The sequence below is a fragment of the Micromys minutus genome (genome assembly GCF_963924665.1).
Source record: "Micromys minutus genome assembly, chromosome: 10".
NCBI classification, from domain to species: Eukaryota; Metazoa; Chordata; class Mammalia; order Rodentia; family Muridae; genus Micromys; species Micromys minutus.
Window position 1 is genome coordinate 64642245 of NC_137979.1, and position 16300 is coordinate 64658544.

Here is a 16300-nt window from a genome sequence, read left to right on the forward strand (position 1 = left end):
TACTGTAAACCAGGCTGGCCTCGTATTCAGGGATACACTTGCTGGGATTAATGGAGTGCGCCACCCTGCCCAGAACCCTCACCTTCACTGGTGTTTTTTAGTTATTTCGGACTGAGGGTTTCTAACTGAAGAATCTATGCTGCAAAGGTGTCTCAAGTTTAGAGAGAGGCTTTCTGCTCAGCAAGTGCGTGCCCGTACGCAATTGTGTGGATGAGCGGGCTCGAACTTGGCCAAACTTTTCAGAGCGGAGCGGAGGCTGCCTGAGAGGGCTGGAGGCGCTCGCATTTCCAAAACCCGAACGCCAACCCACTTAGGAGATGAGTACGCGGACGTCTGAGAAAGTCGCACCGGAAAGAGAAGCCAGCGCTCGACAACCAGCACTGCTGTGACAGCGGCCCCTGGTGGCGGCGACATCAGCTGAAGAAAAGGGACGAGGCGGCGAAGACTAACGGCTCGGCGCGGGCGCTCCGGAAGTGACGTCACCAAAGCGTCGAGGCCCTAACCATGGCTACGGCCCCAGAATGGCCGCCAGAGGAAACCCTGTCGCTCTGGAAAGGGTAATGGGGTCGGGGTCGTGCAGTAGCCAAAGGGGTAGCCTTCTCCAGTGACCTTCCGACCTCACAGCCCCTATGGCTGCTGGGAAACTGATCCTCGGTGCTTCAGCGCAAGCCCGAGCCGGGCTGCTAGCTGCCGGAAGTTGCAGCCTGTCTCTGTGGGCGCGGTCCTCGTTTCCGGTACCGGGGATCACATAGCCAGGCGCTTTTCTTTCGCGATGTGGCTTGATGAGCAAAGGGAGAGAGGGTTTGCTGGGAGGAAGGATGCCCCGAGGGTCGCTCTGTTCCCATGGGACCTGAGCCCGTTTGATGTTCTTGTCCTGTTAGGGAACAAGCCCGGCTGAAGGCGCGCGTGGTGGATCGGGACACAGAGGCCTGGCAGCGGGACGCCAGCTTCTCGGGTCTGCAGAAGGTCGGGGGCGTGGACGTGTCCTTCGTGAAAGGGGACAGTGTCCGGGCCTGTGCTTCCCTGGTAGTGCTGAGCTACCCAGAGCTCAAGGTAACCCGAGTGGGATGTTGAGTCCGGTGCGGTTCGATTGTAGGCAGAGCTGGGGCGCAGTTTTGTAAACTCTAGCTTTTAAAAAATACTTTACCCCGTGATATATACATACATATATACATACATACATACATACATACATACATACATACATCCTAGGAAGCCAACTCAGGCCCTCGAACATGTTAGGCAAGGGATTGATACACTTCTACCTCATTTGTAGAATTTAATGTATAGGTTGGAATGCCTTTGAAGGAAATATTTTAAAAGCAAAGAACTGTGGAAATGTGGACACCAGCATGCATGTGGTGTACATAAACTCCTACAAGTCTACATATATCGACACAAATGGTTAATTAAAAAATAGTTTGTAAAAGACCAATTTCAGGTCTGGTTGTTGTGTTTCTGATCGGATGGGAGGGTATAGGAAGCCCAAGGACCTTAAAGCTCTGAGGGGAGACGATATCCCAGTGGAAGGGCATTGTGAGACACAGAGAACCACATAGCTCTGAGGTGGGACATTGTCCCAGTGGAAGGGCAACCTGAGACACAGGAGCCCAGGAACCAACCACACAGCCCTGAGAGGAAGCCTCAGAGGAGTCCTCAGTTTCCCCAGCTGAGCTCAGGAGCCTCAGCCCTGCTCCTTCTCCACTTCTCTTCCTTGCTTTCTTTCTCCTTGACAGGAGAGGCACACCAGGCAGGAAATCTCATAAAAGAGATTTCTTGAGGTGAAGAATCCAGGAGAAGGAGGGACTAATCCAGGGATGGCTACCCTCTGCTCTTGAGAGTGGACAGCAGGATACTGAACAAAGGAGCAGTGCTTTTATAGGATTTCTGAGGGGGCAGAGCTTCTCAGGGCAGAGATTTCCAGAGTGAGGATTTGTGGGATTTTAAGTCCTCAGCTTGTGGCGGCTCAGGCGTTTGCTGGTTTTCCTGTTTAGTGATTTGTGTGTGTTTTTTTTTAACCTCCTTTTCCCTGTATTAGGGAAGATGGGTTAGGGAGGGAAGTCCTGGTGGCAGACAGCTTTTACTGAGGTGCCATCTCTGAGGCTGCTGGGGAGGCTGGAGAGGAGGTGCTGCCGCTATGGACAGCTCCCCCAAGGCTCATAGCTGAGGAATGAAAGAAGGTGTTGCCACCGTGGACAGCTCCTCATGACCTCAGTAGGTTGAGGCGGGAACGGTGCCTCTTGGACCGCCACCATGGACAGCTCCCGAAGGGTCAACTCCTGCTGAGGAGGGAGAGAAGTAGAGCCACTGCAGACATCTCTCCTGTGATGGCTGTGGGCTGAGATGTCATGGTGCCTCCATTTTGACGGGAGCTGCCATTTTGGACAGCTCCTGTGGGAAATTTTACTGCTGCAGCCATACCCTGGGTCAGGAAGGAAGGGCCTCGCGCAGCCTTGATGGCTTTTGTGGTGCACCTCTCTGGGACTACAGTTGTCATCTTGGGTTGCTCACCTCAGTGGCACACAGCACAGGTTTCACGGGCAGAAAGTATCTGCCTTCCCAGACCTCTTGCTTTCTTGTCTCACACTAGCGCCATTTTTAAAGTTAGTTTTAGTCCTTTGAGCTAAAGTAAAAAAGTGTTCAGCCAGATGTGGTTGCACACACCTGGGCTACAAAATGAGCTCCAGGACAGACAGGGCTATGAAGAGAAACTAAAAAGAAAAAAAGAAAAAAAATCATATGTGTTTGTTGCTATACTTTGTTCATATTCTCCCCCGCAAGTGCTCCCCAGTCTTCTTCCCAATTCCATGTCTTGTGCCCCTTCAGGGTGTCCCCTCTGTCCTTTCAGGTTTGCCACAGTCATCCCTTCTGTAAGCTACTTACCTGTTTCTTCACAGCCCCCTGCTCCACGTGTTGCTCTTTGTCTCCATGGATAAGGGGGCAGTTTTTGTACAAAGCAGGCATAATCCAATCGCGGCCCTCTTAAAACTTCCTGTTTGGCGTGGTGGTACACATCCCTGTAATCATGGTACTTGAGAGCTATAGCAGGAGTAGCTCAGTCCCAGCCTGGACTGCAGGAGACCCTGTCTTAACACAACAACAACTAACTTCTGTGTCCTTCCAGAGACTGTTGATTAATAAAGCTCGTACTTGTTAATGTGACTTAGAGGCCTCTTGGGCTCTGTTGTCTGCTGGGTATGAGCCTGATGGTTCGCCTTCCACCACTGCTATCCGCACTTCCTAAACATGATTCTTCAGAGCTTAAACTTCTTCAAATGGCCTTTCTTTATAGCACACCTCTCCTAGAGTGGTCCTCACCTGCCTGGCTCCTACTTCCTGTAGAGCCCAGTTTAGATATTACTTACTGTAGTGACCCTCCTCCATCCCACAAGACCAGAGCTGTCTCTCAGCACTCTTTTCCAGTCTCTGTGATTAGATAGAGCAGAATGCCTCAGGCTGGGTCACTTGTACGTGAGTATTTCTCACAGCCGTGAAAACCGTGAGGCTCAAGATCAGGTAATAGGATGAGATTGTGAGGTTCTGCGATTTTTAGATACAGACAAGCCCTTCTCTAGGTTCTACTGTTGTGCGGTATCCACCAGAGAAGACTGCTCAGACATGGGTTTAAGCTGTTAGAAAGTATTAGCTGGCTGGCCTCTACACTGGGTGTTTGGGATCCCAGTGTGGCACTGAGCCTTTCTCAGCATGAGCTTTTAAGCATAAAATTCATGTTCTGGGTTGATGTACTTCAGTTAAGAACAATCAGAAGTGGAGCTACAGACATTAAAAGCGCTGTTAGTTTGTTTTAAAACTTTCCTAAAAATCTGGACATTGATAGATTAAGCTTCCTTTTAGTTTTGTCATCTTGTGCTTTTTACATGCTGAGTTTTACAGCCTGAACAGTGCTCTCTTCATGGAATCAACTGCACCAAGGTCCAGGGGCCTGTTACGCTTCCTGTGTCCTCACCTGTGATCCAGTCACTTCACGAATGCCACCCACTTCTTAATACAATCACCTTGTACATTAAAATGTCAGCATGTGAATTTAAAGACCAAAGCAGCCCTGTCCCTCTCCTTTGTCATACCAAAATGAACTTAACCTGTCTCTCTGCAGAATGTAAGTCCTGGTGCCAGGAATCAGGACTTGCCCTTGAATATATAGGACACTGAGATCCTCTCTAGATAGATGATGTGCACACATGGACAGTCTGCCTCTGGTTTCTCTACATTCAGCAGCTCAGCAAGCCTTGGCTGCTCCCCAGCTTGAACATTTCCCACCACCACTCCTCCAAAAGCAGCACATTCTCCTGCCTCTATGGCTTTGTGCCTTGCCCAGGAGGCCCCTTTAAGTTCCAGTTCAACACAAATGCAAAAGGCTTGTGCTCAGAGGTAGGCTCGTGGTGGGAAGTAGGGCCCTGTTCCCATGGGTCCCTGGGTAGTCTCTACGATATGTAGTGGGAGAGGGAAGAGACGGTGGCACTGGTGGCTCATGTGGACACCCTGTCTCTACTGCTCCCCACCCTTGCTCCTGTTTCCTTCCGACCTGGTGAGAAAGATTGCCCCAGCTAGTTTCTGTTGTCATCTTGACACAATCTAGTGTCACCTTGAAAGAGAGAGGTGCCTCACTCTTCAGTAGAAGAGTGGCCTCAGACTGACCTGTGACCATGTCTGGGAGAGCTTGTCTTGATTGATTGACATGAGCTCAGTGAGCCAGTGAGTGGTGTTGCTCCGTGGTCTCTCCTCGGTTCCTGACTTCGCGGTGGACTAGAAGGTGTAAGTTGACATGAACCCTCTCCTTCCCAAATGCTTCCAGTCTGCGTATTTCGTCACAGCAACAGAAAGGCAACTCTTGAGAGTCACATAGCAAGGCCTTGTGGTGGCGCATACCTTTAATCCCAGCACTCGAGAGGTAGAGACAGGCAGATCTCTGAGTTCCATCCCAGCCTGGTCTACAGACTGAGTTTCAGGACAACCACTGCTACACAGAGTTGTATAGGAAGCAACTGCACAGAATGCCATCTTCCAGCCTTTCCCCTGTGTAACCTCAAACACCCTGACTTGTGGCTGTAAGCCCCACTTAGCGTGCCTGCTGTCATAACATTTCTCAGCCATGTGAAGCTTCCCGGGCAGTGGTCCATCTTTTTGCCACTCACTGAGGGTTCTTGAGGGCGGCGGTATGCCACAGTTGTGTTATAGCCTGGCACCAGGCAGAGCAGCTACGCCTGCTCCTGCAGCCAACGTTTCCGTCTTGTAGTCTTTAAGTCAGGAAGGGGTTTTGGAAGAGTGTGACCCACTGGTTCCCAGCCTGGGAGTGTGCTCACAGGTACAGACTGCATAGGCAGGTTTCTAAAGGACATAGATCAGTGCATTACCAAAGCATTATTTACACATGAAGGATTGGTTCTGCTCGTGGTTTGAGGGCGTGGTAGGGAAGGTGTGGCTGCAGGAGTGTAAGGCTGCTTGCTCACATCCCAGCAGACCAGCTTAGTGCTCACTCCTTTCACTTAGTCCTGAGCCTCACCCCATGGAATGGTGTCAGCCACATTCAGGGTGGATCTGTTGAGTTGAAACTCTGAAAATGTTCTCACAGACATACCCAGAGGCATGTCTCCTAAGTGACTTCTAAAAATTAGTTTATGTGTATTTTGTCGACCTGTGTGTGTCTGTGCTCTGTGTACATGCCTGGTGTCAGTGGACACCAGAAGAGGATGTTTGACTTCCTGGAACAGGAAGTTGGCGGTTGTCAGCCTCCATGTGGGTGCTGGGACTTGAACCCTGGTCCTGTGAAAGAGCAGCCAGTGCTCTAAACCATTAAGCTATCTCTCCAACCCCTCTTAAGAAACCAAAGTGATCACACTAAAGCTGAGCATGGTTTGAAAAGGACATAACTGGTATTTAGGACTAATCTAATTTGTGGGATGGAGGAGATGTCCTAAAATTAGATGTTAACACTCGCTGGGTCCGGTGCTCAGCCCCACTTGGCATCTCACAACCTTCTGTGACTTAGTTCTGGGGAATCCCATGACTCTCTTCTGACCTCCATGGACACCACACATATAGTGTGTTTACAGACATGCAGACAAAGCACTCATACAATAAACAAAATATGTAAACTTAGATCATCATGCTGGTGGAAATCCCTTGGGTTTTGTAAAATGTAAAGTTGTTAAATACCATTCCAGAGCCACAGCCCATTTACTGGGGAAACCCATCTCCCACATAAGTTAACCTTCCTTGGAGAATTAATGGTCCATCTTTAGGCGGTCAGGAACTCTTTCCTCGGCGTCCTTGACAGATGGCAGCCTTACGGGCTAGCTCCTCCCAAGCTGGCCATCGGTACCTAGTGTGCCCTTTTCCTTGGGAAGAAGAGACATCTCTGAGGTTTCCTCATGAGTGCTGTCCTGGCAGCAACGCCTAGAAGGAAGGAGTCTTCCCCGCCCTCCTACTGTTGGCTGCTTCCTGTTTGCTCTATCCTAAAGGTCACAGCAACTTACACTGTTTGCTGGTGGCCACTAGTGATGCTGTCGGCAGGATCCATCTCTGCACCTCATCTAACATACTTGCGTAACTGAAACAGTCATCCACAATCATAGTTCACCCAGTGCAACAAGGTCCATGTGGGTCCACGGATCTCATGTCCACATACGTCTGTGTAATGTGTAAGTTGAGCTTAAGACGTTGTAAGCATTTTTCTTAATTATTTTTTGGTATTACAGTATGATTACAAGGGGCTGGAGAGATGACTCAGTGGTTAAGAGCACTGACTGCTCTTCCAGAGGTCTTGAGTTCAAATCCCAGCAACCACATGGTGGCTCACAACCATCTGTAAGGGGATCTGATGCCCTCTTCTGGTGTGTCTGAAGACGGCTACAGTGTACTCATATATAATAAATAAATCTTTTTAAAATGTGATTACAAATTATCCCCTTTCCCTTCACACCCTGCAAACTCTCCCGTTTCCCTCCTCCCTGCTCCCTGTGGAATGTTACTTGTGTGTCTGTGATTTCAGGCTCGACCATTGGTTAGCCAAACATGTGTGCTCTTCCCCAGGGCAGATTGTGCCTCCTGCTCCCTGCATTCTTCAGTTCTGGAGTTCTTTGTCCAGGTCTGAGGCCTTCTGGGCTCCCCCCGGTCCCTGTCAGCATGTCTGTCAGTGTAATTCACATGGAGGTCATTTAGGCAGCCATGTTGGTGGGAATTCACATTCTAGGAATCTGACATTCCTAGAAGACACAGTCGCATGGCAAACACGTTTCTCTGCCTCTCCCAGTGTTAGCACCCTCTCGCTGTTCTCAACGGTCCCTGAGCCAAGCCATAGGGTCGGGAGCTATGCTGCAGGTGTCTCTCGGCTGGGCCTGGGGTCCGCAGCACTACGTTTGAATAAGTGGTATTGTCTGCAGTGGTCCCCGTCCTTTGCTGTCCGAGTCACCTCACTTGGAGTCATTGCAGCTTTGGGAAGTTTCTTTTGACTCATTGGTGAAAGTGTTAGGAGGCCAAGCCCCCAGTAGCCAGTACTCTAGGCACACGTAGGTACAGATCCAGCCTCAGGCCCCCTTGGGAATTGTTGTCTGGAAGCTCTCATCAAGAGCCTGGGTGGGAGGCTCTGCAGAACACGGCACAGAAGGAGCAGGTCAGCACAGCAGGCCAGTGAGGCTGGTGGAGGCCACAGTCAGGACCCTGTGCTTGTGCAGAGCCCTACCCTAAGCCCCTAGTGCTCAGTTGGGAAGCTGGCCATCTTCAGATGATAAGGTGCTTTTAGTGTGAAGACTAGTCTTTGCTAGAGAAGACCTAAGAAAGGCCCTGGGTTTGTCCCCAGTTCCTCCTGAAAGCCATCTGGTCCCCTACTTCCTCCACGCCTCCTCACAGAATGCACAAGGCCTACTGTCCTGAGCTCTCCTGAGTTTCCCTATTCTTTGGGGCTCTGTTCTTACAGCTTGCCTGGCTCTAAAGGCATTCCTGCCCATCTCCAAAATGTTCCGAAGATTTCAGAACCCTGCCCTACTTGCCTAGCCTTTCCCTCATGGTTCTTCTGTGGAACATTCAGTACTGCCAGGTTCACAGCATACTCACCTAGGGTCTTCTGCACTGAGCCTCCAGCATCCCTACGGGTGGTCAGCTCACACTGACAAGAAATGAGCCAGGAGTGCAAGGAGCAGGCAGGCCTGAGGCTAGCCGTCCCCTCAGCCAAGCTCCTGAAAGAGATGAGATTCTGGGGTGCTGTTGCTCAGACGCACCAGGCCCTAAGCGTATTCCCTGTACACTTGGGGGGGGCTCTCATCTGTATCAGGTCCCATGCAAGCACCTGTGAGAAGAAATTTAAGTTGACTCTCCAGCACCCACTTGCAGGCAGATCATTTCTCCCTGTCTCTCAAACCCCGGGCTCATTCTGGCCACAGGTGGAAGCTGTGTGTGGGAGGCAGAGGAACGGAATGGAACAGGTGGCTGCAGCCAACATCCTACCTGTACCTGTGACCTTGCTGTCAGGTGGTGTACGAAGACAGCCGCATGGTTGACCTGATGACCCCCTACGTGTCAGGCTTCCTGGCCTTCCGAGAGGTACCTTTCCTGGTGGAGTTGGTACAGCGGCTGCAAGAGAAGGAACCAGACCTCATGACCCAGGTAGGCGCCTCCTAAGGTGAGGAGAACCCCTCTGCTTGTGCTTAGGGAGGGAAGGACCCCTCAGGCCACTGTCACCCATTGAAGGAAGGGAGGTAAGATTTTCAAAAAGCAAGACCCCTGTTGCTATCTCCCCGTCTTGCTGCCCCAGGACAGCCCAGCTGACTGACTCCCCTGTGGCTCTGTAGGTCCTTCTTGTGGATGGAAACGGGGTGCTTCACCAAAGAGGTAATCCTCCTAAAAGAGTCAAATGGGTACCATAGGAGAGTAGAATGTTTTCCAGCCAGAAGAGGCGTCCTCTCACCCCACCTCTTTGTACCCATTCACCTCCCATGGTACCCTACACTGGCCCATCCCCAGTACCTCATCTAAGCTGACCCAATGACTAAAGAGTCGCGGGACTGAGCTCAGGTTACCTCTATTCCCACACTGACCGAGCTACCTCGCAGGCTTTGTCCCTGTGCATGCCAGGGCACTGTCCTGAGGAAGTGGCGCTCACAAGTCGGGCATGAGGACTGAGAGGGGTCTGGCTAGAAACCATGGGCGGGCCTGGGGCCAAAGGATAGACGCATGCTAATCTGGACAGGCTGCTCCTGGGTGTATGTTCCCAGCCTCTGCAATCCAGGTGCCCTGACAGAAGGCCCAGACCATAGGGGACAGGTGCAGATGGAAGAGGGTGAAGGGTCATGAGGATGTGTGTACCTTAGTTCACCCATGCTGCCAGAGGGAGGCTTCCCACACCCCTCCTTAACACGGGTGCTGTCAGGACAGAGGGCCCCGTTCACAGTGCAGTCAGCTTGGCCCAAGAGTGGGTGTCTGTAGATGAGGGACTGTGGTTGGTTCCCATCCCATCCCAACTCTCCCTTTGCTCCCTTGCAGGGTTTGGGGTAGCCTGCCACCTTGGTGTCCTTACAGAGCTGCCCTGCATCGGGGTGGCCAAGAAGCTCCTGCAGGTGGATGGACTGGAGAACAGTGCCCTGCACAAGGAGAAGGTGAGGGGCTCTGGGACTCGCTGGGACTCTTCCTGTGTGTACCTGTGTCAGCCGTGGGGCCCATGGCTTGGCCACCTCTCAGAGCCCCTCAGACCCAGCTTAGCCTGCAGGCACACCCCTTACATTGCTGGTGTCTTGCCCAGAAGCAGACTCACTTTTCCCCCCCGGCCACTGCCTTTTAAGTGCCTCTGGGCAGTTCAGAGCAGTGGCTCGCAGCTCTCAGAAGCTTCCTGGACACCTCCCACCATGTTTGCCTCCCCTACTTTCTTGCCTCTGCCAGCGCAGCACCCCCTTCCCCCAGTCCCTGGGGACAGGCTTTCCAGGTTTCTATCTCATGCTAGCCCCTTTCTTCCCTCTGTGGTGCTCACAGCCAGCCTGCAGTCCCTGCTTATTGCGGTGGCTATGGCCCTTGCTCCACTTCCACTGGGCCATTTTCTACCCCAGAATCCTCACTGTGGACGTGCCATCCTCATCCATGAGAAGCCACCCGACAAGTTCCAGGAGACCTGACCGTCTCCTTCCTGGCTCCCAGGAGCCGGTGTGGAGAGTTATCAGTTGAGCTGGTGGGGTTAAAGACCCGGGTCCACTCTTGTCACCCTGGTAGATGGATGTACTTGGTCCCTTCCCACCCAGAAGACAAGGGCTATGAGCTGACTTGTGCCAAACCCCTAGCTGGAGAAGAAGCATTCGGGAGGTGGCAGCTTCAGCCTGGACATGGACTGCTGTGCCCAATGTCACCTGTGTACCCTCTGCCTGCCTCATGGGACCTTGGCAAACCACAACCCTTTTTCTAAGCCCCAGTTATCAGGATAGACAGAACCTCATGGCAGTGACATCAGCACAGTCACTAACACACTCAGTGTGGCCTCTGAGGAGTAGCCCTGATTGGGGTAGGAGGGCACCTGACCCAATGAGGCTCTCTCATCTCTCTTACACTTTTTAAATGAGGTTTGCTGGGCTGGGGAGATGGCTCTGGAGGGCTCCCAGCACCTGAGCTACGTAGTGACAACCATGTGTAACTCCAGCTCCAAGTTACAGTGCCTCTGGCTGCTCTGAGCACCTGCCCTCCTGTGCACCCCCCCACACACACTGCTTTATAACAATCTTTTAAAGACACACTTGCCTTCAGCTGTTTCACAAGGGACAGCGGGCTGAGGGATGGCTCGGTCAGTAAAGTGCTTGTCTTGCATATAAAGACTGAGGTTGATTCCCATTAGCCTGTAAGAAGTGCTGAGCAGGGTGACCTGTCCTTGTTATCCCTGCACCAAACAGGCAGGAAAGCCTCCTGGTGAGCTCCCGGCCAGTCAGAGACTCCTCAAAGGAGGCGAACAATGCTGAGGACAATTGCTTGGATTTGTGCATTGATTTGTAAGGTGGGGGTCTCATTGTGTAGTCTATCTGGTGCAGGGACTAAAGGTATCCACTAGCATTCCTGTGATGCGCATTTAAGATTTATTTATTTATTATGTATAAGCACACTGTAGCTGTCTCCAGACACACCAGAAGAGGATAGCCACCACGTGGTTGCTGAGATTTGAACTCAGGACCTCTGGAAGAGCAGTCAGTGCTCTTAACCACTGAGCCATGTCTCCAGGCTGTGATACACATTTTTAAAAGGTATTTTACAGGTTTTTTTTTCTCTGTTTCCCAGATTGTGCACCTGGAGGCTGGGGGAGACACATTTCCTCTGATAGGCAAGTCTGGGGCTGTCCTGGGAATGGTGAGTATCCAGAAAGCTGTGCCCTGTCCAGACTCAGGGCCTACTTGGCCATGCCTAAGGTAGCTCAAGGCTGCTCGTGCACACAGGCAGGACCCTGTTCCCTACATATCCTGCAACCAACCAGGGTATGCTGTGTCACATTCTCCTCTGGCTACCCTCACCCCATGTGCCACCTGGAGATATCTGCCTGAGGGCCAACAATTCCAGAGTCCCTGCAGCCTGTGAACTCTTTCCTGCCACCCAGGACATCCTCAAGCCTCAGTACTGAGACTGGTCCTGTTCCACGGGAGCATTGCTCCGTCCATCCATGTCTGACCCCCTCCTTTCACAGACCCTGAAGAGCCATGACCACTGCACCAAGCCCCTCTATGTCTCTGTGGGCCACAGAATAAGCCTGGAGGTTGCTGTTCGCCTCACCCACCGCTGCTGTAGGTTCCGGATCCCAGAACCTATACGCCAGGTATGGGGCTGGGGCGGGAGCCGGACACTGCCACCTAGTCTGTCTTAGTTTGTCTTTTACTGCTGCCAACAGACACTATGACCAAGGCAACTCTTCTAAAGGCAGTCATTTAACTGGGGCTGCCTTACAGGTTCAGAGGTTCAGTCCATATCATTATGGCAGCATCCAGGCAGGCGTGGTGCAGGAGGAGCTGAGAGTTCTACATCTTCATCTGAACGCTGCTATAGGAATGCTGGCTTCCAGGCAGCTTGGGTGAGGACCTTAAAGCCCACACCCACAGTGGCACACATACTCCAACAAGTCCACACCTCCTAGTAGTGCCAAGCATATACAAACCATCACACAGTCTCACTTGGGGTGGGTCTCTGCAGGGATCTGAAGACAGATCCCAAGACCCTAGGAGAGAGAACCTGGAGGCAGTACCAGTGGGGCACAACCCTTGGTCAGAGCCTCTGACAGGGTCGTTCCTATGGCTACATTGAGGAGGCTTGTGCTGGTACCAACGACACCAATTGGGACCCCAGGCCTTGGCTCTGCCAGACGCTTGTTACCTAAGCTGTTGTTCAGGAACCCAGAGGTTCAACACTGATAAGCCAGCGTCTCACCCAACAGGGAAGCATCGTGCAGCTGAGATCCCAACATGCACCAGTCTCTCTTCCACATCAGCTATGGAATGGCAGTGCCTGTCCAACAGAACCCCTAGGCTGAGGTCCCAGGAAAAGCCACCATTTAGAGGAGGGTAGGACGGTCCAAGCTATGGAAAGGCACTGCCAAAAGCCCTGCTTCAAGAGGCTCTTGATGCACCTGAGCAGCTCAGCCAGAGCAAGAAAGCAGGAGGCCTCCAGTTCCCGCCTTGCCAGCAAGGGACTTACAGTAGCTGCTGTCTGCGTCAGCTATGGGGCAGTTGTTCAGACTACAGCTCCATTCCCTCTGGACACTGTGAGGTCTTTGTGAGCTGTGGAGGGCATGCAGCAGAAAAGCTACAGGCTGGACTCTGCCCAGTGCCTGCCTAGGCTCAGCCCTCAGGAGAGCTACAGATGCACCGGATGACCTCCAGGTGGCAGCAGCGGGCTGTGCCTCCTGTGATGCTCAGCCCTGCTCCTGGAAAGGCTGCCCGGAGGTGGCCTCTGAGAGTGAGTGAGCTTCCCCAGGGAAGGCACTCTTTAACTAGTCCTCATGGGGTGTTACTGCAGTTACCGGTGCAGTGGTCTCTCAAGCCTGTGAATTGTGTCTCTAGCCCCGAAGGCCTTTCCCCTTTCGTCTTGATGGTTTAATGAGAGAAAGCTGCTGATACCTTCCCTTAGCACTTGCCCAGTGCTGTGCAACCCAGACCTTTTTTTTTTTTGCCATGCTGTTTCCCAGAGTTACAGTGGCTTCTGTCCTAGCAAGTAAGGGCTCAGCCTCCTGCAAAGCACATTGAATACTGGAAGCCAGAGCCCACCTGTCCAAAGAGGGCCTGCCCAACCCTGGGCATAAGCAGAAGCACATGATGGCCTACCCCAGTGGCAGGGAGGAAGGGGATAAGGTTTTGTTCTGCCCTGCACCACTGGCTGTGGCTCTTGGCCTATATCTTTCCCCTGGCCCTCGGCAGAGCACCCTCCCAACAAGCCCACTTCCCCAAAGTTCTTCAAGAAGGGGTTGGTGCCTGTCTCCGGGGTCTTCCTCCCCTCTGTTCTGGCAATACCCAGACTCTGGCACAGCCCAATAGGGCTGTTGGTTTCAGGCCCTGCCCACAACCTACTTCCCTTAGTTGAAGAGGAGCTATCTGCAGGATTAGCTGTTTTTGTCTTTGAGTCTTGTGACCCCAAGCTAAGCTAAACCCGTCTGAGCTGGGACCAGGGGCTTCCTGAGGCCAGGCCCTTAGAGGTGGGGGGGTATATTTAGATCTGAGCCCTACTCTGTGTCTCTACCTGTGGTCCCCAAGCCCCTTTTCTTATTATGGTAGCTTGTCACACTTTCTGGAGATGGACAGGTGTTACAGCTGATACCCACCAAAGGGACAGACAGAGGAACAGACATTTGGTCTGTTTGTTAGAGAAAAGAGCTGAGCAGCCTGGAAAAGCAGGAGCTCTGGAGCCAGAACCCTTAAGCCTATTCACCTTAACCCCAAGGGTTTCAGCATCTCTGTCAACTACCATTGGTGGGGATGTTATCCCCAAAGGACAGTGATATACGTGTGTGGGCTACCTCTGAAAGGGTATAACGTGTTTCCAGGCTGCTAGGGATGGGAAGATATGCCAGGGCCTGGCTACAGCCGTGTGTATTCTTTAGGCTGACATCCGCTCCCGAGAGTGCATCCGGAGGACTCTAGACCGCCCTGGGGCGTCTCCTGCACCGAGAAAGGACAAGTGAGTGTGGGAAGGATGCTCTCAATGGGCTGTGTGTGAGCCCAGCCCGTCCTGATGCAGGGTTGTAGCTTAGGACCACAGTGTGAGGCTGGGCCTGGTAGAAGGCATAGGGAGGGGGTCCCTCAGAGGAGAGTGGACTTCAAACGTAGCAGGAACTCTCAGGAAACCCCACTCCGATGGCTCAGCTGGCCCAAGGCCCACCTCTAAACGTGGTTGCTATCCTAGTTAGGGTTTGTGTTGCTATGAGGAGTCACCATGGCCAAAAGCAAGATGGACAGTGGAAAGTGCTTGTCTTGAACTCCTGTACCACTGTTGATCACTGGAGGGAGGTGTGGCGGGAACTCAGTCAGCACAGAAACCTGGAGGCAGGAACTGATGCAGAGGCTTTGAAGAAGTGCTGCTCACTGGTTTGCTCCTTGTGACCTGCTCAGCCTGTTTTCTTATAGAACCCAGGACCACAAGCCCCGAGATTGCTCCACCCACCATGGGCTGGGCCATCCATCCCCCATCAATCACTAATTAAGAAAATGCTCTAAGACTTGCCTACAGCATTTTCTCGATTAAGGTTCCTTCCTGTCAAATGATGTTAGCTTGTGCCAAGTTAACATAAAACCACCCAGTACAGCTGCCTAGCCTTCTCTGGTTCACTTCATCTGTCCAGAGGTCCAGACCAGGTCTCCAGCAAGGGCATGGCCTTTGGACATGGTTCTGTTGTTTACCACATTCCCTTCATACCTGTGTCTCCATCACCGTAGTTCTGTCCAGCCAGCTTTGAGATAGAGTGGGTCTGTTGTCAGTCAGCACAGCCTCAGCTAGGGACACAGGGCTGGCCCGGACTCTTTACACAAAGTGGTGTCACTAGAGCCGGCCTTTGGTAAGTCTTATCAAGAAACAGGTACTGAGATCCCATTTCATGGGTGAGGAAGCTGAGACACAGGTCATCAGCAGTAAAACATGGTACATATGGCAGCTCCCATTCTGACCCCTGTGTCTGGTGTGTCTCAGTACCCAGGTACAGACAAAGGCCCGGTTTGGGGTGGTGCATGAGTAGTTAGTGGTGTACCCCTCATGCCCATTCCTCTGGTAGCTGGGGCCGTTCCTGAGAACTGAGGGCATGGGCGGCTGGGCCCTACCCTGCTTCACAATATCACAAAATCACCCTGTTTCTTGATATCATTACCAGGAGCCAGAAGGAGCAGAGGCCAAATGCACGCCCCCAAGGAGGCCCAGGAGCACCTGCAGATGAAGGCAGACCTCCTGAATGCTGCAGCAGAGGCTTCTGCACACACCCGAAAGACCCTGAGCCAAGATCCCAGGAACAGAAGGACCAGCAGTTGGAGAGAACTGGGCATCAGGAAGACCCAGACCTCTGGCCTCCTTCAGCTTGGACACAGTCTCCACCCTGAGAAGATCTCTGGGAGTGGTGGGAACCTCACCACAGCCACAGGTAGAGCACTGTGCCCAGAGGCAATGGTGGCATAAATTCCAGGAAGATGCAGCAGCTTAGTCCACATTCCAGACCACACACAGACACCAAGAGTACATGAAGAACTTCACTCGGGTGCCCAGAGGCCCTGCAGTTGGCAGCTTGTGCCAGCACCTGCAGCTCTGCCCATTCCCCTCTGCTCAATACAGACCTGGTTCTGACTTCACGGCTTTATCCTCCTGGGTCACTCTTACTCCACCACCCCAGCCACAGTAGACTGTCACTGTGGATATAGCCAGGCTGCGGCCCCCGAGGTGCCTGTCCTTACGCCTGCCTGCTGCTGAGTTTGAGGGGCCCGCAGTAGGAAAGCCTCAATCCTGGAGCAGGCTCAAGAGTGGGCGTTGGGAGTCAGCTGCACAGAGGGTGCCAGATGGGAAGCCGGTTGAGGCCCGTGGTGAGAAAGCCCCAGGCTCCGCTCCTCACTCCTCTTCCTGCCACCCTCTCACCAGAGAGCGTCAAAATCCCATCCTACTAAGAAGGCGGGTCTGCTCTGGCCCGGTGGCTGCTTCTCTGAGTAGCCTTGAAGGGGCTGCTGAGGCAGGCCACCAGCATGGTGGCAGTATCCTGTCCTCCCACGCACATTCTAGGTTCAACAGAGTGGCAGCTGAGATGGGACACAGAGATGTCACGCCTGTGACATGTCTCCTGCTTGCACCCTAGTCCCCAGACTCTGGAGGA

The 16300-nt window shown here is 52.7% G+C and overlaps 1 protein-coding gene across 1 annotated transcript; it reads left to right on the forward strand.

The window, feature by feature from the left end:
• The first annotated feature begins 503 nt into the window (after positions 1-503).
• Positions 504-15665, forward strand: ENDOV (endonuclease V). Its single transcript, XM_080924303.1, has 9 exons — positions 504-557; positions 882-1053; positions 8485-8619; positions 8805-8844; positions 9496-9608; positions 11260-11328; positions 11660-11788; positions 14060-14136; positions 15320-15665. The coding sequence occupies exons 1-9, from the start codon at positions 505-507 to the stop codon at positions 15540-15542; spliced, it is 1011 nt and encodes a 336-aa protein (XP_080780429.1). The 5' UTR covers position 504; the 3' UTR covers positions 15543-15665.
• The last annotated feature ends 635 nt before the right edge of the window (positions 15666-16300 follow it).